The following is a 24645-nucleotide window of genomic DNA, read 5'->3' on the forward strand; positions in this document are numbered from 1 at the left end:
TTTTACTGCACACATTGAACGACCTGAGCTTCCGTAGAAAGTACAGTCTGCTCATTCCCTTCTTGTAAACCTTTTCTGTATGACATTTCCAATCGAGTTTACTGTCAAGGTGGACCCCCAAATATTTGTAGCTCTCAACCATCTCCACCTCCTGGCCAGCAATAGTGATCGGTAAGTAATCATCCTTTTTCCTGCTATAACTCACCACCAACTCCTTGGCTTTCTTTACATTTAGTTCTAGACTGTTAGTCCGACACCAATCCACAAAGTCAGAAACCACCCTTCTATATTCCTCCTCACCCCGGTCCCCCACAATGCCCCCTATAATCACTGAGTCATCTGAAAATGTTACCCTACAGTAATCTGAATAACTTCAGCAACTACTGAAAAACATCACTAGGGGCTGAATAACTACCTCCATTGTACAACACCATCAAACTCGGCCAGAATATTAGCACCAGAATTGAAAGATTTCCTCTCTTAGGAAATATCTGTCAATATGTACAAGTAGGCTGCTTTCACACATCTGTGTGAAGTGTCAGTACAGTACAGTGATTGTTTCGTGATGTTGGTCTACTAGGCATTGCTCCCACCTAGCCAGAATCCTACTCCACAGTGATGAGGGGCAACACCCCGAAACAGCTGTCTGTGGATGGATACCTGGCCTTGGTATTTCCCTTGTCATATCTGTAAACTTGTAAAGAGCTGGATATTGACTTAAAGGGCCACTTAATATGGTGGTAATGGTGGTTTCCGAAAGGAGCCACCCCTTGACTGGGTCCTTCCCTGGAGGAAGATCTGGCTAGTCCCGTGTTTGAGACTCTTAAGTGAGGCTCCACGGACTTTATTTGCATATTTGTATTTCCCAGGGAGCACTGCACCTAGGATTTCACTCATTGAGCGCCTTTGCCAGCTGCCGCAGTGTTTTCTTTGACTGGTCTCTCTGAGGTCAGTGATTGTTTCGTGATGTTGGTCTACTAGGCATTGCTCCCACCTAGCCAGAATCCTACTCCATACTGATGAGGGGCAACACCCCGAAACAGCTGTCTGTGGATGGATACCTGGCCTTGGTATTTCCCTTGTCATATCTGTAAACTTGTAAAGAGCTGGATATTGACTTAAAGGGCCACTTAATATGGTGGTAATGGTGGTTTCCGAAAAGGAGCCACCCCTTGACCGGGTCCTTCCCTGGAGGAAGATCTGGCTAGTCCCGTGTTTGAGACTCTTAAATGAGGCTCCACGGACTTTATTTGCATATGAGAAAACCATGTCAGAATCAGTGGGATCCATGGAAGCGTTTCAGAGTTATTACCTCATAAAGGAACAGTGGTCAGAATTGTAAAAATTGACCCGGTCATGAACGTGCAAACCACCCTTGGGGGTAAAGGGGTTAATACACAAGACAAGTTGATTTGGTTGGAAATTATTTGGCCACAGCCTTTATTAAAAAATCACATGCCAATAACAATTCACATACCAAACTTTAAACTTGTAACAAAACGCAGCTCAGCAAAAGCTCAATTCTGTTAACATATTCAAATCCTGATGTCTATTCAGTTTCCTGAACGACTTACCCCAGGCCCGTGTTAAAGCAAAAAATTATGGGAGGGAGGGGCAGCACATCCTTCTGGCAGTGATGGGGAATGACAAACCCTCTTCATCTCTGCCTCTTCTTATACCCCCAGCCCACCATTATTTACAAATAGATTGTCCTATCAATGGCCGTCGCTGGGGGAAAAAGCTATCCTTTGCCCAGTGACGTGCCACTGACAGGCTAACCACTTCCACCAATCCCTGATATAAAAAAAATACCGGGAAAGCTTGACAGGAGAACTTTTCCCACCAAGCTTTAACCCTTTAATAGGTAAGTTGTATTATTGCCTGGTAAAGCCATGTATATGTAAAATAGCGACAGGGTAGTAGTCATGTCCGCACAACCCGTACTCAATGTGTTGTCAGCTGCTTCTTCACTGCTGTGTCCCCCCATTCTTCCCTGCATTCAAAGGACAGGATGCAGAGTCCAAAGCAACTTTAAACAATACAGGTTTATTGTCTTCAGGACACAGCACACCCATAACACTTCCAGGACATTTGTCACAGTACCAGCAATACATTTCTCCGTCTTTCCCTACTACTTCTTCTGCATCATGGAATAGGCCACAAAGATATAACAGGACGAGGAGCCCGGTGAAAACGCCACTGCAATATATCTCCCTGCAGCCTGCTTCAGACACGGAAATACTGTTTACAGGGTCATCCACCTCTTCTATGGTTATCCTGCTCGCGCACTTTCACAGTGACCTACTCTAACTTCTTCTGTAAATCGCTTCACTCTTCAGTGCGTTGCTGCGCATACTGTGCTCTTTACTCTTCTCTTCCTTCGTTACACCCCCACTCCTTTCCAGGGATGGCTGGGCTTCTGCTTTAGAACGTTTCATGGTAGCTGAGCAGCCCAGGCCATAGGTCACCTGAGCAGCACACAGGGGTCTACCCCTGACTAACTATGTACAGGAAGTCTCTCTATCTTATTCCCCAGCTTCTCCTCCTAGTATTAACTCTTAAGTGCCCTACAGCTAAATCATAACATGAAATGTACTCAGTGCCCCCTTCTAGTGGCCCTTTTCCCTAACTGCACTGTCCCTATCTTACACATAGTATAATGCAGATAACAGCAATAAATATATGATACAAAGCAATTATGTATAGGTGAACATAAGTAGCAGCATAAGAATTTAAGGGGTAAAGCCCACACCCCCTTACATATAACCCTCCTAAATGTCCAGGTTGTATCATGGCACTACAAAGCCAATTCCTGCAAAAGAACCCCCTTTTTTTAGCATTCATAAACTTACCATACCATATTTAATTAATACACAAGACAAGTTGACTTGGTTGGAAATTATTTGGCCATGGCCTTTATTAAAAATTCACATACCAAACTTTAAAATTATAACTAAATACAGCTCAGCAAAAGCTCAAGCCCGTTAACCATATACAAAACCTGATGTTCATTCATTTTCCTGAAGGACTTACCCCACGGCCACCTTGCCTAACCAAATGTAGGTAAGAGTGGCCCCACCCCACCAAGGGCCAATTCCACCATAGCCTGTAAATCACGGTTAAAGAAGTCAATGCCTATTTCCAAAAGATACACTGAATCATTCCAAAAAAGGCCTGGCACTCCACCTTCCAAGTCAACATGCCAAAAAGCAAAATCGCTGATTGACGGCATAAATTTGCTCATGGACCTATTTAATCTTTTGCGAATCTTCTCGCAAAATTTCAAGTCCACAGGTTCAGACCAAAGCAACCTCAGAGTAATTTCAGAAAACACTAACATGGTATTAGGAAACATATTTTTTTTAACTCTAACAAAGCGTGTTTCATCTGAAATTATAAATCAACAGTTCCAAATTTCCCAATGTCGCTCCCTCTGAGGTGAATAATGATAACATCTGGGGATGGAAACTTGCTGTACATCAAAAGACATTTGTTCCATGAGACTGTTACATTTCTGTCCCCTGATGCCAAACCTAAACACCCTGACCAAATCAGGGGATATGGACAGGTTCAATCCATAACATTGTTGCCTTGCTCTCCAGTCAGCCCAGTGAATGAAAGGATGGCCTAGTATCCACACTGTGAGACTTAAGAAAGCTACAAACAAAAGTTAGTTTCACATTATTTACAAATGTACAATTTATAACACTTTGAGCCCATCTCCATAACTTCTTAATAAATGCTTCACCTAAAGCAATCCTGGCAGCCTCCGTCGCAGCTCAAATCCGGAAAGAAGAGATAGAAAAATATCTCTCACCCAAGCTAAGCCTGGGCAGACACTTCCTCAGTATGCTCCCAAATTGGAACTGCGTTAAAGGCTTGCCAGAACTTTGAATGAGAAAGTTGCTCCTCCCAGGAGGACGAATACTAATATTTTTCCTGCATAAGCATACTGGATAGGGGAGACCTGTAGGTGGTACAGCCAGGTCTCCCCTATCCTCCCAGCCCCGGTAAGTGCCACTGAGGTCTCTTTTCTCCATACTCCTTCGCAGCTCATTTCGACAGTTTATTCTATTATACTGACGCCCTTCATTATTGTAAACCTCATGATGTTTACATTGAGGTCACTATGCCTGGGCGTTTCTTTTACCTTGCATTGGTGTTTATGGACTTTCTCAGGGACATGGTCTGGGGCTATGTCTTCCATCTACATGGAGGTTTAGGGTAATTTGGGTGGATACTGTCTGCTTTTGTTCTCATTAGCACATCGTTATATACATGTTATCTGTAGTACTTTACGCTAATAAAATTTGACTATTTTTTATTGCATGTTCTGTGTTTTCTCCTGGTTTTCATTCGATTTCCTGAGCTTATGCACATTGTGATGGTGGTTGGATGTTCCCCTTCCCCATTACGCCATATCATGTTTAAGGGGTTCTTGCTTTCTAGAAAGACAGTTCGTAGAATATAAAACACCCTTGCTACTAGACCTTATAATAATATTTTTATTGGCCAACATCCTACCCCAAATAACTATTGCTACCAGTATGGGAAATAATGCTAACAGAAGGCCATTATCTGTAATACCCTTATCTATCCATGCCTGATGCCACCTACCAGCACACCACTCGCCATCCAGAAAAACACTAAAACCAACGCTGCTAGCATCCGTAAAGAAAAACAACTGTTCATCCAGGACAAACTGTGACCGCCACATTGACAAACCATTGAACGACTCAAAAAATTCTAGCCAAACCTCCAAATCCTCCCTTGCATCCTTCAATAATTTAACATGAAAGCATGGATGCAAGAAGACAGATGCCTAATTCTTTGCATAAAAGCTTTAAGAACCCAACAAGGATTACACTTCTCTAGCAGAAGGTTTCTTCTTATGCAACAAGCAAGCATTGTATCGCATTTAAAAACCTTAGCTAAAGGTAAACGTGTAAACGTAACTCACCGGTAACAGAATCTATAGTTATGCCTAGGGATTCAATACAATTAACTAGTAAAACTGTTTTATTTACCGCTAATGGGATACCAAAATCATTGCAAACAGTCTGGAATGTATTCAGGACTTTTTCACATACAGATGAATCTCTAGAACCTACAAACATGAAGCCATTGAGATAGTGCTCTATACTCCTTTTCATACATTTCAACGCTGTTACCCATTCAATAAAAGAGGTAAAGTAGGGATGGGCGAATCTACTCGTTAGGACTCGTTACTCTGCGAGTAGTAGGGGACTCGCAGGAGTCGGTACTCTGCGAGTTTCCAAGCGATTACTCGCACAGTAACGAGTCCAATGCAAATCAATGGCAATCCTAGTTTTTTCAGAGTTTAATACAAGCAATCCTAGTTTCTTAGCGATTTTGTGTCCCGCTGTCAGCAGCAACTCTTAGCGATTCTAGGACTCCTATATACTGTATTCGGGACTCGCAGAATACAGAATATGTTAATTTTCAGAGACAGCCTAGTTTGTTAGGTGAGAAAACTGTGAAGAGCACTACTATGATTGTCTGCTGTCCATCGTGATGCCTATGTCATGTATCACAGGCAAGGCTGTATATAAACCCTGCCCCCGCCATTTTGGGCACATTCCTGTGACGATCTGAGCTAGTGCAGGGCGAGTTGGAGACAGAGCAGATCTAGGGACTGTTAGTCAGTGTAGGACCTCAAGATTCCTCACATATAACACAAAAATTATTTTCAGAACTACCAGGACGGAGGAGTACTGTAGAGGACTGTAGGCAGGGAGAAAGGCAGGAGCAGCCTTACAGTGCATACAGCACCATTCTCAGAGCTTAGCTTACTCACTCAGCTTCCATCAGAGCTGAAATCAGAAGCATAGCTGAGCAAATTCTTTTTTTTTTTCCACCAGATATTATTGGGGTCATATTTACCCCTGCAGCGTTATTGTTTCTGTGGCAGACAAGTGCGTTGCTGCTATCTATCCCACCAGCTAATAGCACGCACGCTGCCTGCTTGTGTGCACTAAACAATTTTTTCAGGGAGAGTGCGTCGCTTCTCTGCTAAATTACAGCACGCACTTCACCCCAGAGCGGTGACGCAGACAGCACCACAGTCCACCTAGGTGACTGCCTTTGCGCACTAAACAATTTTTTCAGGGAGAGTGCGTCGCTTCTCTGCTAAGTTACAGCACGCACTTCACCCCAGAGCGGTGACGCAGACAGCACCACAGTCCACCTAGGTGACTGCCTTTGCGCACTAAACAATTTTTTCAGGGAGAGTGCGTCGCTTCTCTGCTAAGTTACAGCACGCACTTCACCCCAGAGCGGTGACGCAGACAGCACCACAGTCCACCTAGGTGACTGCCTTTGCGCACTAAACAATTTTTTCAGGGAGAGTGCGTCGCTTCTCTGCTAAGTTACAGCACGCACTTCACCCCAGAGCGGTGACACAGACAGCACCACAGTCCACCTAGGTGACTGCCTTTGCGCACTAAACAATTTTTTCAGGGAGAGGGCGTCGCTTCTCTGCTAAGTTACAGCACGCACTTCACCCCAGAGCGGTGACGCAGACAGCACCACAGTCCACCTAGGTGACTGCCTTTGCGCACTAAACAATTTCTTCAGGGACAGTGCGTCGCTTCTCTGCTAAGTTACAGCACGCACTTCACCCCAGAGCGGTGACGCAGACAGCACCACAGTCCACCTAGGTGACTGCCTTTGCGCACTAAACAATTTCTTCAGGGACAGTGCGTCGCTTCTCTGCTAAGTTACAGCACGCACTTCACCCCAGAGCGGTGACACAGACAGCACCACAGTCCACCTAGGTGACTGCCTTTGCGCACTAAACAATTTCTTCAGGGACAGTGCGTCGCTTCTCTGCTAAGTTACAGCACGCACTTCACCCCAGAGCGGTGACACAGACAGCACCACAGTCCACCTAGGTGACTGCCTTTGCGCACTAAACAATTTTTTCAGGGAGAGTGCAGGGCTTCTCTGTTACCAGCTAATAGCACGCACGTTACCTTCCTGCTGTGCCAATACGCATCACTAGCCTTGATTGTCCTCCTATTAGCAAGTATTAACTGCTAATTATTGTTCAGATTATTACAGCTAACATCTGCATTTCTCATCAATGTCCCAAAAAAAACAAGTTCCCAAAAAAGAGGTTGCAAAGGGACAGGGACGAGGTCGTGGCCTTGGCAGTCATGCACAACAAGGCACTGGTACAGGTAGACAGAAGATTGATAGATCGACCTTTCTTCTGTCTAAATTTCCCAGTACTCAACCAAAACGTCTCTTAAGGCCGGAAGAGCAAGACCAGATTACATCTTGGATGGCTGAGAAGACCTCAACCACTGGTTCTTGCAGCACACAATCGTCCTTGACAACTAGGTCTAGTGTCGCTACAGACAACGCAGGGTCATCCAATCCTCAAACTCTTCCTAGTTCCTCAACCCATCGGCAGACAGAGGAATATTGTGACCGCGAATTCGGTCACTCTGATGATTTATTTGCTTCTTACCAGCCCCTGATTGAATCTGGAGTTTCTTTGTCACTGCCTGACGAGATACTTGAAGAAGACGTAAGGTCTATTCATGGACAAAGTTTGGAATCACCTCTTACTGTAGAAAGCCACTTTCACCAAAGGCATACAGCATCTCAGGAGGTTGCCGACGATGATGATGATGATGGAGACACTCATCTCATCTGGCCAGCCTGAACAGTCACGTTATCCTGAAGACTTTGAAGAGGAAGGGGTTGATGAGACCACAGATCCAACATGGACTGTTGGAATGCATAGCCAACAGAGCATCCCGGAGGAGGAAAGTGGCTATGTACCACCGCCAAAAGCACCAAGGCTTACTCCTTTCTCCAGAAGGCAAACTGTGTCAACTGTTGCCCAAACTGTATCAACAGTTGGTGTTGGACAGAGGTATCCTCCTGTGCCTCCAATACAACATAAAGGACAAAAAGCCCTTGTGTGGGAATTTTTTAAGGATAGCCCATCAGTACCAAATGTAGTGATCTGTAACATCTGCTATGCAAGGCTAAGCAGAGGCCAGGGAAAAGGAAACTTGAGCACCAGCAGTATGCGTAAGCACATGTCTGTTAAGCACCCAACTCAGTGGTCGGCCCGTCAGGTTTCAAAATCAGTGGCTTCTGATCCCAACACTTCCACTCCACCTCAGATCCATCCTTCACCATCTAGTGTTCATGCAGCAGGTCATGCTCAGACGTACTCCTCCGAAGCTGCGTTACAAGACAGACATGACAGTAGTCAAGCCACTTGTCAGTCTGCGCCAAACGTGCAGTTGTCTGTGCCACAGCTGTATGAGAGGCAGCGGAAGTTCCAATCGACGCACCCATTTTCTCAACAAATGACGGCTCAAATTGCTAAGTTGTTAGCTGTCGAAATGTTGCCGTTTAGGCTTGTGGGAACAGAGTCTTTTCGGGAGTTGTTGGCTGTGGCAGCACCACGATACTCCGTTCCCAGCCGGTACTTTTTCTCACGTTGTGCCGTCCCCGCGTTACACCAGCACGTGGTAAACAACTTAAAGCGTGCACTAACAAATGCTGTAACCGGCAAAGTCCATTTAACTACGGACACGTGGACAAGTACTTGTGGACAGGGCAGATACATATCACTAACGGCTCACTGGATCAACCTGGTGGAGAGTGTCCCAAATTTTAAAAGTGGACCATGTGAGATCCTACCAACTCCGCGAATAGTGGGCAAAACATCATTCCGGGTGTCCGCCTCATCATATACGTCCACTACCCAATCGGCTTCTTCAACTTCCTCTGGCACTGCTGACTTGCCCGCAATATCACGTCCAAGTTGGGAGCTTTGCAGTAGCGCTTCAGCAAGGCGACAACAGGCTCTTCTGAAGCTCATCTGTCTAGGTCACACACCTCACACTGCAACAGAGCTGTGGAAAGGTCTTAAGCAACAGACTGATGAGTGGCTGGTCCCACTGCAACTCCAAACAGGTCTTGTTGTCAGCGATAACGGTCGAAACCTTGTGGCGGCACTGAAGCTTGGGAACATTGTACACGTACCTTGCATGGCTCACGTGCTGAACCTAGTAGTTCAGAAATTCCTTAAAACATACCCCGAATTATCTGACCTACTAGAGAAGGTGAGGAGAATTTGCGCCCATTTCCGACATTCCTCCACGGCGGCTGGAAGTCTTTCTGCCATTCAAAACCAATTGAATTTGCCCAAACACCGGCTAATTTGCGACATGCCCACACGCTGGAACTCTACATTCCATATGATAGCAAGGTTGAATGAGCAGCAGAGGGCAATAGCGGAATATCAGCTGCAACATGCCCGTCACACCGGAAGTCAGACAAGACACCTTAGTGGTCTGGAGTGGGTCTGGATCGCTGACATTTGTGAGGTGCTGGAGAACTTTGATTACTGCACCAAACTTGTCAGCGGTGATCAGTCGATTATCAGTCTCACCATCCCCATGCTCTGTCTGCTCAAAGAATCCCTCATGAATCTGAAAACAGAAGCTTTGAGGGCCCAGCGGATGGCTATGGAGCCAGATTTGAACATCGCTGATCCTAGGCAGCCAAGCCAACATCAGCAGGCAATATTGGGTCCGGAAGAAGAATGCGATGAGGGTGATGAGGATGAAGATTTCTTGTTCCGTGGCACTGATGTGAACCCTGATGGTACTCCCAACCCCAGCTTTATGTTGGTACAGCATGGGTGGGCTGAAGAGGAGGAGGAGGTGGAGGCGGAGACAGATTTAGAGGCCATGATGCGTAGTGCCCATCATTCGGGTGAAACCGAAGAGATGAGTCTTTACAGCTTAGCATACATGGCTGACTTCATGTCTCAATGTCTGTCCCAAGATCCACGCGTCATTAACATCTATGACAGCAACCTCTACTGGTTGTCAACATTTCTGGACCCACGCTACAAAGATAAATTTCCGTCGCTGCTGTTGCAGTCACCAAGGGGCTTAACTATGGATCATTTCAAGAGTCTTGTTGTAGAGAATTTGATGACAATATCACCGTCTGACTTCGCTATACACCGAAGTAGCAGCAGTTTGCAACAGCAGCAATTGGTTGGGACACAAATGCCCACAATGTCAAGAAGAGGTGGGGGTAAGATGTCCACCAACTGGGCGATGTTCAACAGACCTTCCAATCAGCAACGCAGTGTGCATGCGGTCACCTTGAGTAGGAGACAAACATTGTCAAACATGGTGAACGAGTATGTCAGTGACAGTACCAGCTTCCTTACCGACCCGTCTGTACCCTTTAATTACTGAGTTTCGAAGCTTCACACTTGGACAGAGCTGTCTTTGTATGCCTTGGAGGTGCTGGCCTGCCCAGCTGCTAGCGTGACATCAGAGCGTGTTTTCAGTGCCGCTGGGGGTATAGTCACTGAGACAAGGTCACGCCTTACTACAGAAAATGCCGACAGGCTGACTCTCATAAAGTTCAACAAGGACTGGATATCATCACAGTTCCTAAGCCCTCCAGATGACAGTACCCAAACCTAGGGTAACATAATCACGATTATTAGGATTGTGAGATTGCGCTTTTAACATTATGCCCTTTTCTAACTGGAAATATCTCTATGTCCCTCATCTCAGTCGCTTTGATTAGTAATGTTCATGCAACATTTGCTGCATTATAACACAAATACACAATCAGTTTGATTCATTTTAATTTACAAGTGCATCCACTTGTGAGGATTTTTCAGAGTTGTGTATTTGCATCCAATTCCATACAGCCCCTTGGGCTAATTTTTCCAGGCACCAAGCCTATGCCTACACAGTGGGCATTTCTCTTACTGCAAGCCAGTATTTAGTATGGGCCACGCGCCCTGCTTTATTTAAAAAATTTTCCTCAAGCCCCTTGAGCCAATTTTTGGAGGCACCAAGCCTATGCCTACATAGTGGGCATTTCTCTTACTGCAAGCCAGTATATTGTATGGGCCACGCGCCCTTTATTCTTTAATACATTTTTTCTAAAGCCCCTTGGGCTAATTTTTGGAGGCACCAAGCCTATGCCTGCACAGTGGGCATTTCTCTTACTGCAAGCCAGTATTTAGTATGGGCCACGCGCCCTGCTTTATTTAAAAAATTTTCCTCAAGCCCCTTGAGCCAATTTTTGGAGGCACCAAGCCTATGCCTACATAGTGGGAATTTCTCTTACTGCAAGCTAGTATATTGTATGGGCCACGCGCCCTTTATTCTTTAATACATTTTTTCTAAAGCCCCTTGGGCTAATTTTTCCAGGCACCAAGCCTATGCCTGCATAGTGGGTATTGCATGTACTATGCTCCCAGTACAAGCAAGTATATTGTATGAGCACTAGGGACTGCGTGTCTGTGAATGTTTTATACATTATTTCAATAGCCCAGAGGGGGCATTTCCCTGGAATGTTCATGGATAACCAGTGTTGCCATAAATACTATATCTGCTAACCTTAGCAAACATCACACAACATGGTCCTCCTGATCATCATTGGTTTTGGGGGGTAATACTCCATGTGGCAATGTAAACAATACACATCATCAAATTAGTTGCTCAACAGTTGCCAAACCACAACTAACTGTTTTGATTTTGGTTGGAAAAAAGGCACACACATGTCCGCCCAAATTATGTCTTTCACCATGAACTCGCATGTGCATTTCGGCAGGGGTGCCAAACACTTTAGGCCTCTTTCACACTTCCGTTTTTTACAATCAGTCACAATCCGCCAGGTTTTGAAAAAAACGGATCCTCAATTTTCTTTTGAGGATCCGTTTTTTTTCCCCATTGACTTGCATTAATGGCGGATTGTGACGGATTGCTGTCCGTTGCATCCGGTTTTTTTGAGGATCCGCCAAAAGTTGCTGTCCGTCACCATCCTCAAAGAATTCAAAACGGAGCTTGCAACGTTTTTTTCTCTGGCGGATCCTCCAGACACTGATTTAACCCGAATTTCTTTCTGGGTGCCGGACAAAACAAGACTCTCTCTCTCTCTCGTGAAAGAGGCCTTACTCTGACGTACAAAATTTGACAAACCATCTGCACATTGGAGAAGTACATATTCTGGGGAAATACATACATCAGTTTGGCTATGTGGACATGTTGTGGTGTTGGACTGGCAACATGTCACCAAATGCAGCTAGGCCCTCAGCATTCTTCTTACACTGTATCTCTAAGTCATTGGCCCGAATATGCACCCGTATGGCCTGGCCAGCCTTACACTTTACTTGTTGACTCAAGCGTTGTGCCTCTGTCAAAGCGCTTCGTGTTGGGTCTCAAAAATGGCTAATGCTACGGTTACATTTGCGTTTACAATTGCAGATGCCGTTCATGTTTTTTTGAGAAAACACCGGTGTTGACCTATTGGAGAAAAAGTATAATTTGGAGAATCTACCCGGATCTGATTTTTGGAGTTCCTCGTGGTGTGGCCCCAATTAATAGATCATGATTGCCAATTCCAAATGCAAATGTAACCGCAGCCGAAATCCCACCTTCCATGTATTACATAAACTGTCTTGCTTAAGTGCTCATGTGAAAAGTGTGTGATAGTTCAAAAAACATGTTTTGAGTGGTGTACTGAACACATGACACATACAGCTGTTGTGTGGCTGGCAAAACCCTGTTTTTATTTCTGTGGTTCACTTTCATGCCTGTTGGCTTTCTTTTACTTAAATTTTTTGTCTTGCTCTTTCCTTCTTTCCACATATGTATCACAATGCCACAAAAAGCCACATTTCTTAAACGTAAAAAACAAAAAAAAATTACAGAAAGGGGATAAGAAAAAAAAAAAAAATAAAACAAACCAAAAAATAAAGAATGTTACAGTATCTCAAATATAGACAATTAAATGTTTAATTGTCAAAAAAAAACAAAAGTTTTGGACAGAAAATTCCATATGTCCATATGCAATTAGAGTACATGGTAACTTGGCCCACCACTCTGTTCCACATTGACATCCAGGTCACCCTCATCTACAGGAACATTGATCACGTTGAGCGCCTGTTGTATCTCCTCAGCCAAGGGCCTGTGATACTCTGGCAAACCTCCAACATTGGGCACATTAAGTAATGGCTGATATGGACGCCATATGTTATGTTCCACAGGGTGTCCATCCTGACTCTGGTAGCCCTGCACGGCTCTTGGTTGCCCTGGCTGCTGGCGGGTTGAAGTAGCCATGAGGTTGTGTGGTGAACGCTGCCAATCCTCAAGCATATTTAATACCCGTGTGGGGCTGTTGGGGGGCACATTTGCTTCAAGTAGTATTTGGAAGGCTGCCCTTGCATGCCGTCTCCGCTCACGTGGAATATGTGTGAGACTACCTATGAGACTGTGTGCAAAGGCAGCCGCCCACTGTACTGCATTGGTCTCTGCATTGGATGGCCAGCCCCCCCCCTTCCCAGGGAGCAAAGAAATTCTCCTCAACCTCACGGGCTACATATCTGGGGAAAGGTGCCAAGCTGGGGGTGAAGGAAACTGGGCAAGCTGGAGGAGGCCACAGAATCCAGACCAAATGACGAGGATGGAGCAGTGAGGCCAGAGGTGGACACAAGCGGCAAAGGAACATAGTGGCAGGGAGCCAGAGCAGGGACAGAGGAGCAAGTTAATGGAGCTGGGGTGGAGCTAACCAGAAAACTAGCTGGGGCAGTGCAGGAGGGAACTGGACCAGGACCACTGTTGGAGTTCTCAAGATCATGGCCAGAGCTAAAGGGGACCACAGCATCTTGAAAACCGGATGGCCCATGAACTGGTGGAGCTGCCAGAGCCATACCACTCACAGCATGTTCTTCTGCAGCCCGTGGTGGTGAAGGTGGTGGAAGCTGATCAGCTACGGGTTGGTTGTCATCCGCCTGCATACCCTCCCATGCTTCCTCCACAGGCTGTTGCTGGGCTGGTCTGTCTCGTTGTTGCAAAGGTGCAACACCGGCCTCCTCATCTGCGCCTTGGCCTTGGGGAACCTCCACATTTTGGGGATTTTGCCGGTGAGGTCTATTTGTAAGCACAAAAAAAATGTCAGCCCACATTTGCTGGATTGAGATAGGAAAAACACAAGGTAAAAATTACCAACATTAATGCAAACCTACACTTACATTTACCCTTGTGTGTCCAACATAAACAAATATAACTTTGCCAGCCCTGATTAAGGTAATGGGCCAAGTAACATTTTTAAATTAGGGACATCAGACATAGTGTCTAATCTTACAAATGTTAAAGTTATGGGCAAATAAAAATCTGACATATCCTACCTTCTAAGGCGCACAAATGGACGAAGGAATGCCAATCTGTGATAGTGGTCATAAACCCGCAACGGTGGTGCAGCATGTGGGCCCCGGCATAACTGCCGCTCGTACTCCTTCTTATGCTGGTCTCGGCAGCTCCTCCATCTCTTGATTATCATTTTAACTGCAAGCAGATAAATAAAATACAGACATCAGATTTGATCACACATTGTCAGGTATCAAGCAATAGGCCCAAACATACAATAGACATGCACTTCTTGCCCTCTTTGTACCCATGGTTAAGTATACCGTACACGTACAGAGAAGGGAGAGAAGAAGGAGAAACATGGAAGGACCATTTAGAGAGAGGGGTCTGGCAAGAGAAGGAACCTGTCTGCAGTTTAGGAGAGTCCCTGAGGGAAAGGAGAGTGTCCCCGTTGAAGTGTAAAGAGGTGTAATTGAGAAGTGTAAAGAATTGAACCTCTGTAACAGGAAGGTGAAAAGAATTGTAACATCTGTGATTGTAAAAGACCCAGAAAGTCAGAGCTGAGTTACATCCGGTAAACACTGACCAGTGTGTGAGTCGCTTTTAATAAAGTAGCTGCAGCAGGATCCAGTGTGAAGACAAGTGTTGCAAGACCAATTAAGGCAAGCATAGACCTGCATCAGCCTCCCCATCACCAACATCAAGATCCATCTACTACAACCTGCCTGGGGATCCCAGCCCTACCCAGAAAGGGCTTCTCCACCTCAGCTGCCCCTCACCATCATCCCCAGCCAGTCATAAGCAACGGTGGCAGTAAATAGCCACATTTATTCTGGGTGGCGTCCCAACAATAACTCCTAAAAACGTTTAATTAAAACATCCCCTGTAGTTATCCCCTTTGCACTGTGCATCCCCTGAGACTACAGCACGGGTCACATCACATCCCCCAGTGAAGCAGACCCCGGCCCGGTGCTGGGTACCACGGTTTCAGTGCGTCACAGACGCCAATGGTGACACAAGAAATCTCACTCTCTCCTAATCCAAAAAAGGGAACAGTAAAAGAAAATAGAAGAAATGACATCACATAACTCTTACCCATGTTTGCCTGCCCATCTTCTCTAGCGTGATCAAATGACGGGAACATACTTCTGGCGATGGACCTCCAAGCCATATTTCACTGTCTTTCATCACCATAGCCAGGGTGGGTGGGCTGCCACAGCTGGGGCCACTCTTCAACCAGGCCGATCAGCCTCTCTGCATCACGTCTGCTACACATCTTTGGTGGGCCTGTGTGTGCAGATCTGATCGCCCTGTGTGTACAGATCAGATCGCCCTGTGTGTGCAGATCAGATCTGCCTGTGTGTGCAGAATATCAGATCAGCCTGTGCAGTAAATCGGTTAGCACAGGCGACTTCCTGTTTAGCTTCTAGTGTGATGTAGAAACGATTTTCTGTGCTCTAGGGATAAATCGCTAAGCTAGGGGCCACTTTCGAGAGTAAAGAGTAAAAAAAATGGCAGCACAGGAATTGCTGCAATACTCGCATCCCCATTCATTAACATTGGACTCGCTAGACTTGCAACGAATAGCGATTTTCCGAGTCGGACTCGTTAGAGTCTAGCGATTCCAAGTATTTCAGGATTCGCCCATCCCTAAGGTAAAGTCCTCGAAGTAAAAGCAGGAAACCGAACATCCCATTGGCAAACATTTGTCAAAGTAAAAACATCCATGGAACTGAATACCTAAGGAATTAAAACCACTAGGATGAATAGGCAACAATCTAAAAGCTGATTCTACATCGGCTTTCGCCATTAGCGCTCCTGGCCCTCTAATCAGCTTGACAGCCTTATCAAAAGATAAGTAACAGATATAGCAGTGTTATCCATACTATCATACAAAGACGAACCGTATGGGTAGGATAAGTGATGGATTAAACGGAAAGCGACTGGCTCTTTCTTAGGAACTATGCCAAGAGGTGATAAATGGAAATTGACAAAGGGTGGTGCCATAAAAGGACCCGCCACCTTTCCTACGACTTCTGGATGCAGTTCAGCAGATTTTAAATTATTCACCCAGACACAACCCTCACCCATAAACTGTGGGATTTAAAAAACGTAATTAAAACCTTCAGTTAGCAGCTTGGCCATCCTGCAATCTGGATGCCGTCCGAGCCACCGCTGCATGTTCTCCAGACTTACTGGACTCGATCCCTTTATTGAAATACTCCCTTGCTGATGGCGGACCCGGCAGGTTTGCTTTTTTAAATCACCTCACCATCGGGTGCGACCCTCCGCAAAAGGAGCATTCATGTTTGTACCTGCAAGAATTAGGCCATTTACATTGTGTTTCATTAAAGGCAAAACATGTACCTTTCTTAAAGGTGGTTTGAGTTGGTACCTGACTTTTGGAAGTTAGATGGCTTACCTGGAAGCATTAGGTTAAGCCATAAACCCACATCTTTAACACCCCATCTCAATGATGGGTATATAGCCAACATCTGTATAAAGTTTTTGTTATAAAAATTCCAACTCAAGTTATCAAATTTGTTATATGCCTCCAAAACTATTTCCACATTTTGAAATATCCCGGAGCATTTCTTGGGGAACTTCTCCCCAAAACACTATTGTATATACAAAATGCTTGAAGCCAATTATTAAAGGACCTAGCAATAGGTTTATGCCTATTCTCGTCCTTGTCCAGCCTTGCTAAAAATTCCTTAGAGGCTGGCAACAAGGACAGGATAGCAATAAATTCATTATTTCATATTTTACCTTTAATAGCTGAAGATAAGTGATAGCCTAAGGGAGAAACTGTACAAACTAGAGCTTCCTTGTAACAGTCCTGTCCCACCCCTTTAACACCAGATGCAATGGGAGTAATTGAAAACCTGTAATCTCTATTTTCATCCTCCAGGCCATCGTCCAGGTGCTTCCATACCTCTGCTACACCTGGGCCCCTGGAGTATACACTGGCTGAGCATGTGATGTTAGTTGGGGGGGCTGGAGTAGATCCCTGAGTGAACCTAGCACCTGTGACAGTTTGTGTAAGGTGTGTGAGGTGCTTGCAGATTGAGGCTCATACTCACCACCTTCAGATAAGGTGTCTTGCGCTTGGTCCCACCTGAAGACCTCTCCATTGGCTGGTCCTTCAGCTGCAGTACTGGCAGCCCCAAGACCAGCAACGGCCATTTCCAGCCGGTGGTCAACTGGGACCAGCCTTGTCCTTTCTTTATGTGGGGAATCGGATTACCCCTTTTGTCCTCACCATCTTCCGGAGCTCCATTGACTGCGTATCTGGGAAGGAAAATAGAACACTTTCCTCCTTTTGTTTCTGGATCCAGTGTGCATGTCCGTGCCCCGGAATGATGTCGACACAGCTTCTGGCACTTCTCCATGGTGTTGTCTGAGCGCTTCCTGCTCACCGCTCACTCTGTATCCGGTGTTTGGTCAGGCAGCATCGCCCTCTGGCTCCTGCAGGAAGTGCTGCAAGCATACAAGAGCACCTTCCTCTCCCAGCTTCATACGAAGCTCATCCAGGGTGGCCTCCATAGCAGGTACAGCAGCTGGGCAGCATTTCCTTCTGGCAGTGATAGAAAATGGCAAACCCCCTTCATCTCTGCCTTTTTTTATCCCCCCAGCCATCCTTTATTTACAAATATATTGCCCTGTCAACAATCGTAGCTGGGGGACAGCATCTTATCGCTTCACTACCCCTAGGACTCAGTCGCTCGGAGACTCACGTTACTTAAGAAACAGGTATTTCTTGATAAAGTAGGGATTATGCCGAAACGTTGACTTATGTACCTGTACTACCTGTATTTTTTGTGGCTGCGGAGTGTAAAACATTTTTTCAATAAATTGGATATTTTCTTGAACTCTTAAGGCCCCTTTACATTTAGTGATGCACCAGCGATCCCGACAACGATACGACCCGATCAGGATCGCTGGTGCATTGCTAAATGGTCCCTAGTGAGCTGCTACACAGGCAGATCTCACAGTGATGTAGCGACGCAGCAGTGGTCGTTACTTACCTTTCAGACGCGGGGATCCTGACGTCCTCCCGCCCGTGTCCACACGTCGCTCTTCGGCGCCAGCAGGAAGCCCAGCAGGAAGCGCCTGACTAGAAATGGAGCTGCACGATCTCGCGCGATCAGCAACAGACAGCGGGGGAGCTGGTCGGAGGCAAGTATCACACATAGCGATATCGCTAGCACGTCTCAAAGTCGGTGACGCTTTAGCGATATCGCTATGTGTAAAGGCCCCTTTAGTGTGCCGGAGTTTACTATATGCAACTAAACAAACTCAGTCATGGAACTAAATATAAATCTGGAACGTAAAAATCTCCTGCGTTACTGGAGGGAGAGAACGTAATTAGCATGATAGTTCACTTATCAACTTAATTTCCCATCCATGTGCTCAATGCGTCGGCCCATATCACGTGGCCCGGTGGGTTCATATTTATCAGTCCTTGGCTATCTACAAGTACACCGATCCAATCCTATCTCATCTGTTCCCTGGGCAACATTATACTTGCATTATGGGCAGTGGTTAAAGCTAACAGGAATTTTTTTTTTGTCATCAGCCTGCAAACAAATAGAACCTTTGACAGATACAGGTTCACGTTTGACTAAGCAAGCTTATGCACAAGAATAAAAGTGCTGGCAGTGGTCTAGATAAATATGCAGACAATTGCTGTATGCGCATTCATATATACCATTTGACACAAGCTAGGCTTTCTGTTAGATAGAGGGATTCAAGATCCTTTTCACGTGGTACTGCTCAAATCTTTATAAAGCATTAACAGAAACATCATAATAAAACCAAAGATAAAGACATTAAAATGACAAGATTACACCATAAGCTGCAGAAAGCTTCTGAGATTTCATGAAAATTATGGCAGACCTGTCAGTCAGACTAGACTAGACTTATCTCTTCCTATGGTCCCCGGCTGGAGTTTAAAACTGTTTTTTTCTGAAACACATTTCAGACCACAATATACCTGTCTGCAGTTGTGACTCGTGATACACGCTGTCCTTCTTTGAATAGCATGAATTGATTGACATTTTCCCTTTAATTTTGTAAACTGTCAGACATTAAAGGGGTTGTCCTGTCTTCTGGTAAAAGTCTGCAGTCACTCTGTGTGACTTCAACATTTTTAATTTTGACAGCATACGGTGCTCTATCCGGATTCACCAGAATTGCTGGCGACAGCAGGCGGTCACATGATCGTAAGTATTTGCTCAGCTTATCTTAATTCACTTGTATTGAGAGAAGCCAGTTATGTCTATTCAGAATGTGGCCTGAAGACATGTGATCGTCTGCTATCACCAGGTGAATCTTGACCGTGTGCAAACCGCACGCTATCTCGATTCAGAAGTCTGCAGTCACATAGAGTGTTCAGACTTTTATCAAAAGACTGAGAAACACCTTTTAGATTGGTGAGAGGCTCTGAATTCTGGAAATGTCGAGTTTCCTCTTAATGTCAGTAGTGATTGTGGTGATTTTTTTACTTTCTGCTTAATTTATTTATTTTTTGTATGCTTATTCACAGGCAACACGTTCTGGCGGTACTTTAATACTTGTTGGTTTGGGTCCAGCGATGGTCAATGTACCTATTGTGAATGCTGCTGTGCGAGAGGTTGATATCAGGGGCATTTTCAGATACTGCAATACGTAAGTTCTAATAATATTTTATATATATATATATATATATATACACTCACTGGCCACTTTATTAGGTACACCTGTCCAACTGTGTGTTAAGACTTAATTTCTAATCAGCCAATCACATGGCGGCAACTCAGTGCATTTAGGCATGTAGACATGGTCAAGACAATCTCCTGCAGTTCAAACCGAGCATCAGTATGGGGAAGAAAGGTGATTTGAGTGCCTTTGAACGTGGCATGATTGTTGGTGCCAGAAGGGCTGGTCTGAGAATTTCAGAAACTGCTGATCTACTGGGATTTTCACGCACAACCATCTCTAGGGTTTACAGAGAATGGTCCGAAAAAGAAAAAAAATCCAGTGAGCGGCAGTTCTGTGGCCGGAAATGCCATGTTGATGCCAGAGGTCAGAGGAGAATGGGCAGACTGGTTCGAGCTGATAGAAAGGCAACAGTGACTCAAATTGCCACCCGTTACAACCAAGGTAGGCAGAAGAGCATCTCTGAACACACAGTGCGTCGAACTTTGAGGCAGATGGGCTACAGCAGCAGAAGACCACACTGGGTACCACTCCTCTCAGCTAAGAACAGGAAACTGAGGCTACAATTTGCACAAGCTCATCGAAATTGGACAGTAGAAGATTGGAAAAACGTTGCCTGGTCTGATGAGTCTCGATTTCTGCTGCGACATTCGGATGGTAGGGTCAGAATTTGGCGTAAACAACATGAAAGCATGGATCCATCCTGCCTTGTATCAACGGTTCAGGCTGGTGGTGGTGGTGTCATGGTGTGGGGAATTTTTTCTGGGCACTCTTTGGGCCCCTTGGTACCAATTGAGCATCGTTGCAACGCCACAGCCTACCTGAGTATTGTTGCTGACCATGTCCATCCCTTTATGACCACAATGTACCCAACATCTGATGGCTACTTTCAGCAGGATAATGCGCCATGTCATAAAGCTCGAATCATCTCAGATTGGTTTCTTGAACATGACAATGAGTTTACTGTACTCAAATGGCCTCCTCAGTCACCAGATCTCAATCCAATAGAGCATCTTTGGGATGTGGTGGAACGGGAGATTCGCATCAGGGATGTGCAGCCGACAAATCTGCGCCAACTGTGTGATGCCATCATGTCAATATGGTCCAAAATCTCTGAGGAATGCTTCCAGCACCTTGTTGAATCTCTGCCACGAAGAATTGAGGCAGTTCTGAAGGCAAAAGGGGGTCCAACCCCTTACTAGCATGGTGTACCTAATAAAGTGGCCAGTGAGTGTATATTGATGAAAACGTACAATCTCTATTCTTGCAGATGGCCAATGGCTATTTCAATGCTGGCTTCTAAAAGAGTGAACGTGGCTCCTTTGGTTACACATCGCTTTCCCTTAGAAAAAGCACTGGAAGCCTTTGAAACCACAATGAGAGGAGAAGGAGTGAAAGTTATGTTGAAATGTGACCAGAATGACCAGAATCCATGAAACAAGTAGCGTCACCTGTAATATTCCTTTGAGCTACATTTGAGGGCACGTGCTAGTAATATAAAAAATGAACTGTACCTTGCATCGTGTTTCAAGAAATACTTCCTTCATAAATTTTATCCTAAATAAAAATGTATAGAAACTAGTATTTGAATTTATATTTCTGACCAATCATGTAATTCCACAAAATAAATGTAATAAATTCTCAAAATGTATTTAGCCATTTATTTAAGTATGGTACCTTTTTAGATTACACTACAGGATGATCGTTGGACTATATTCCCAGAATGAGTTTTTCGTGAGTTTTTTGCACCTAATAAATTTATCAGTTTTCTTGCATTTTCTACATGTGTTTTTCTTAAATTTGTTGATACTGCCGCTTGATTTCTCTTTTTGACTTTTTTTCTTGTTACACCATTTAGCTATCGGGTTAATTCTTTTTTTTATATTGATAGATCGGGTGATTCTGAAAGCTGCAATAACAAATAAGTGTATGTTTGATATTTGTTATTATAGTTTTATTTTGAATGGGGCAAAAGGGGGGTGATTTGAACTTTTTTTTAATATTTGTAAAAACTTTTTTTTTTACATTTTTGCATCCTTCAATAGTCTCCATGGGAGACTAGAAGCTGCCATAACCTGATCGCTTCTGCTACATACAGGCGATGATCAGATCACCTCTGTAGCAGAATTGCTTATTTACTACGAGCACCAACCACCAGTCAGCTGCTGGAGACCTCTAGTTGTCATGCCAACCCATCGGCGACCCGTGATCATGTGACACGGATGCCGATGGGCGGGATTTCTGGCGCGCTTGCCGCAAGCGCATGTTAAATGCCGCTGTCAGAGTTTGACAGTGGCATTTAACAGGTTAACAGCCGTAGGTGAATTGCAGTTCCACCCATGGCTGTTGCAGGCTCATGTCAGCTGTTCAAGACAGCTGACAGGTGCTGGAAAAGAGGTGGGCTCACCTCCAGAGCCCACATCAAAGGGATAGTGTCCGACATCGGCGTACTGTTACGCTCAATGTCGGAAAGGGGTTGAACACACACTTAGGTGAGTTTACACAGCGGAAAAATAAAATCACAGTGGCCATGAGATTTCTATAAATCCTATCCACTTTGCTGGAATTGTAAGACGCTGCAACTTTTTGCACAGTGAAAATACGCAACATCACAAACTCATCATGTGAACTTGACTTTTGTCTTTAGTTTATATTTTGCCAGATCAGCATCTGAATGTGTTGTTTTCCTCTCTGTTCTTGGTTTCTGCATTGTAAAACCACACTGATATACTAGTCTGTAGGTAATTTAAAAAAGACCCTCAAGACCCAGGTGAGTGTTAAGGAAACTTTGTAATCGTAACTGTAAAAAAACAATAAAAAAATCTCCTAAAAATTCCCCTAAAAATATACATTTTTATGTAAAAAAAATAAAATAAACAAAAAAATACACGTTTGGTATCGCCGCATCCGTAAAACTCCCATCTATAAAAGCGTCACCCTAGTTAACCCCTTCAATGAGCGTCATAAAAAAAACACAAAAAAGTAGCACATTATACTTTTTTCGCTTATACCACTTGGAATAAGTGCAATAACACGCAATCAAAAAGACGGATGTAAATAAACATGGTACCGCTGAAAACGTCATCTTGTCCTGCAAAAAACGAGCTGCCATACAGGTCCATCAGCAGAATATAAAAAAGTTATGCAAAAATAATTGTTTTTTCTATAAAAGTTTTTATTGTGTAAAAAACTCCAAAACACAAAAAAAGATATAAATGATGTATCGCTGTAATCATAGTGACCCGAAGAATAAAGCTGCCATACTAATTTTACCACACTCTTCTCTTTGTATACTGCCCCTATTGGTCAAACAATCAGTAGATTTGGGTTCCAGTACCATCTCTATGCTGATGACACCCAATTATACACTTCTCCTGACATCACGCCTGCCTTGTTAGAAAACACCAGCGATTGTCTAAACGCTGTATCTAACATCATGTCCTCCCTATATCTGAAACTGAACCTGTCAATGACTGAACTCCTCATGTTTCCTCCCTCTACTAATGTACTGATACCCGACATTGCCATATGTGTATCTAGTTCCACTATTACTCCCCAGCAACATGCCCGTTGTCTTGGGATCATACTTGACTCTGAGCTTTCCTTTGCCCCCCACATCTGATCACTGGCTCACTCTTGTTATCTGCATCTCAAAAACATTTCTAGAATTCGACCTTTTCTTACTTTTGATTCCACACAAACTCTTACTGTTTCTCTTATTCATTCTCGTCTCGACTATTGTAACTCTCTTCTAATCGGTCTCCCTCTTACCAAACTCTCTCCTCTCCAATCTGTCTTGAATGCTGCAGCCAGGATCATATTCCTCGCCAATCGTTACACCGATGCCTCTACCTTGTGCCAGTCATTACACTGGCTACCCATCCACTCCAGAATCCAGTACAAACTTATTACCCTCACCCACAAAGCTCTCCATGGCTCAGCACCACCCTACATCTCCTCCCTTGTTTCAGTATACCACCCTACCCGCGCCCTCCGTTCAGCTGATGACCTGAGGTTATCATCCTCAATAGTCAGAACCTCCCACTTCCGTCTCCAAGACTACGAGTATACACGTGCTGTGCCAATTCTTTGGAATGCACTTCCCAGGTCAATACGATTAGTCCCCAATCCCCACAATTTTAAGCGTGCCCAGAAAACTCATTTATTCAGACTGGCCTATCGCCTCAACACATTAACCTAAATATCCCTGTGTGGCACAGTCAATAGTTTTACCATAACCAGGTTCCCTGCATCATGTTCCCACATGCCTTATGCATCTATTAGCCCTCTGTGTCTGTACTGTTACACACTTAACATTTTGGCTGGTCCAAACAATCAGGGCAAATGTTACCACCCACCTTTCGTGTCTACCTTTTTTCCTCATAGATTGTAAGCTTGCGAGCAGGGCCCTCATTCCTCTTGGTATCTGTTATGATCTATGTGATTATTTTTATGCTGTAATGTCTATTGTCTGTACAAGTCCCCTCTGAAATGTAAAGTGCTGCGGAATATGTTGGCGCTATAGAAATAAAATTTATTATTATTACATGCGGAACAGAGGAAAAAAAAAACAATTCTTGAATTTTTAGTTTTTGTTCATTCTGCCTCCACAAAAATCGGACTAGAAAGTGATCAAAAAACGTTATGTGCCCCAAAATGATACCAATAAATACGAGTATGTCAGCTCGTCCTGTAAAAAACAAGCCCACATATGACTCTGTCGGCCAGAATGCGGAAAAATTATAGCTCTCAAAATACGGCGATGCAA

At 44.5% G+C, this 24645-nt stretch overlaps 1 protein-coding gene across 2 annotated transcripts in view; it reads left to right on the top strand.

Moving 5' to 3' along the window:
* Positions 1–21657, top strand: part of SORD (sorbitol dehydrogenase) — an 89418-nt gene extending 67761 nt beyond the window's left edge. Inside the window, exons 9-10 of one of the 2 annotated variants that reach the window (XM_073586864.1) lie at positions 19726–19847; positions 21148–21657. In XM_073586864.1, coding sequence (XP_073442965.1) covers positions 19726–19847; positions 21148–21313 — 288 coding nt within the window. In that variant the 3' untranslated portion in view covers positions 21314–21657. Of the gene's footprint in view, positions 1–19342; positions 19532–19725; positions 19848–21147 lie in introns of those variants that run through there. The other variant, XM_073586865.1, reaches the window with a different exon arrangement.
* The last annotated feature ends 2988 nt before the right edge of the window (positions 21658–24645 follow it).

Source organism: Dendrobates tinctorius, unplaced genomic scaffold (genome assembly GCF_039654945.1).
Source record: "Dendrobates tinctorius isolate UK_male_01 unplaced genomic scaffold, ASM3965494v1 ptg000097l, whole genome shotgun sequence".
Taxonomy (NCBI): Eukaryota; Metazoa; Chordata; class Amphibia; order Anura; family Dendrobatidae; genus Dendrobates; species Dendrobates tinctorius.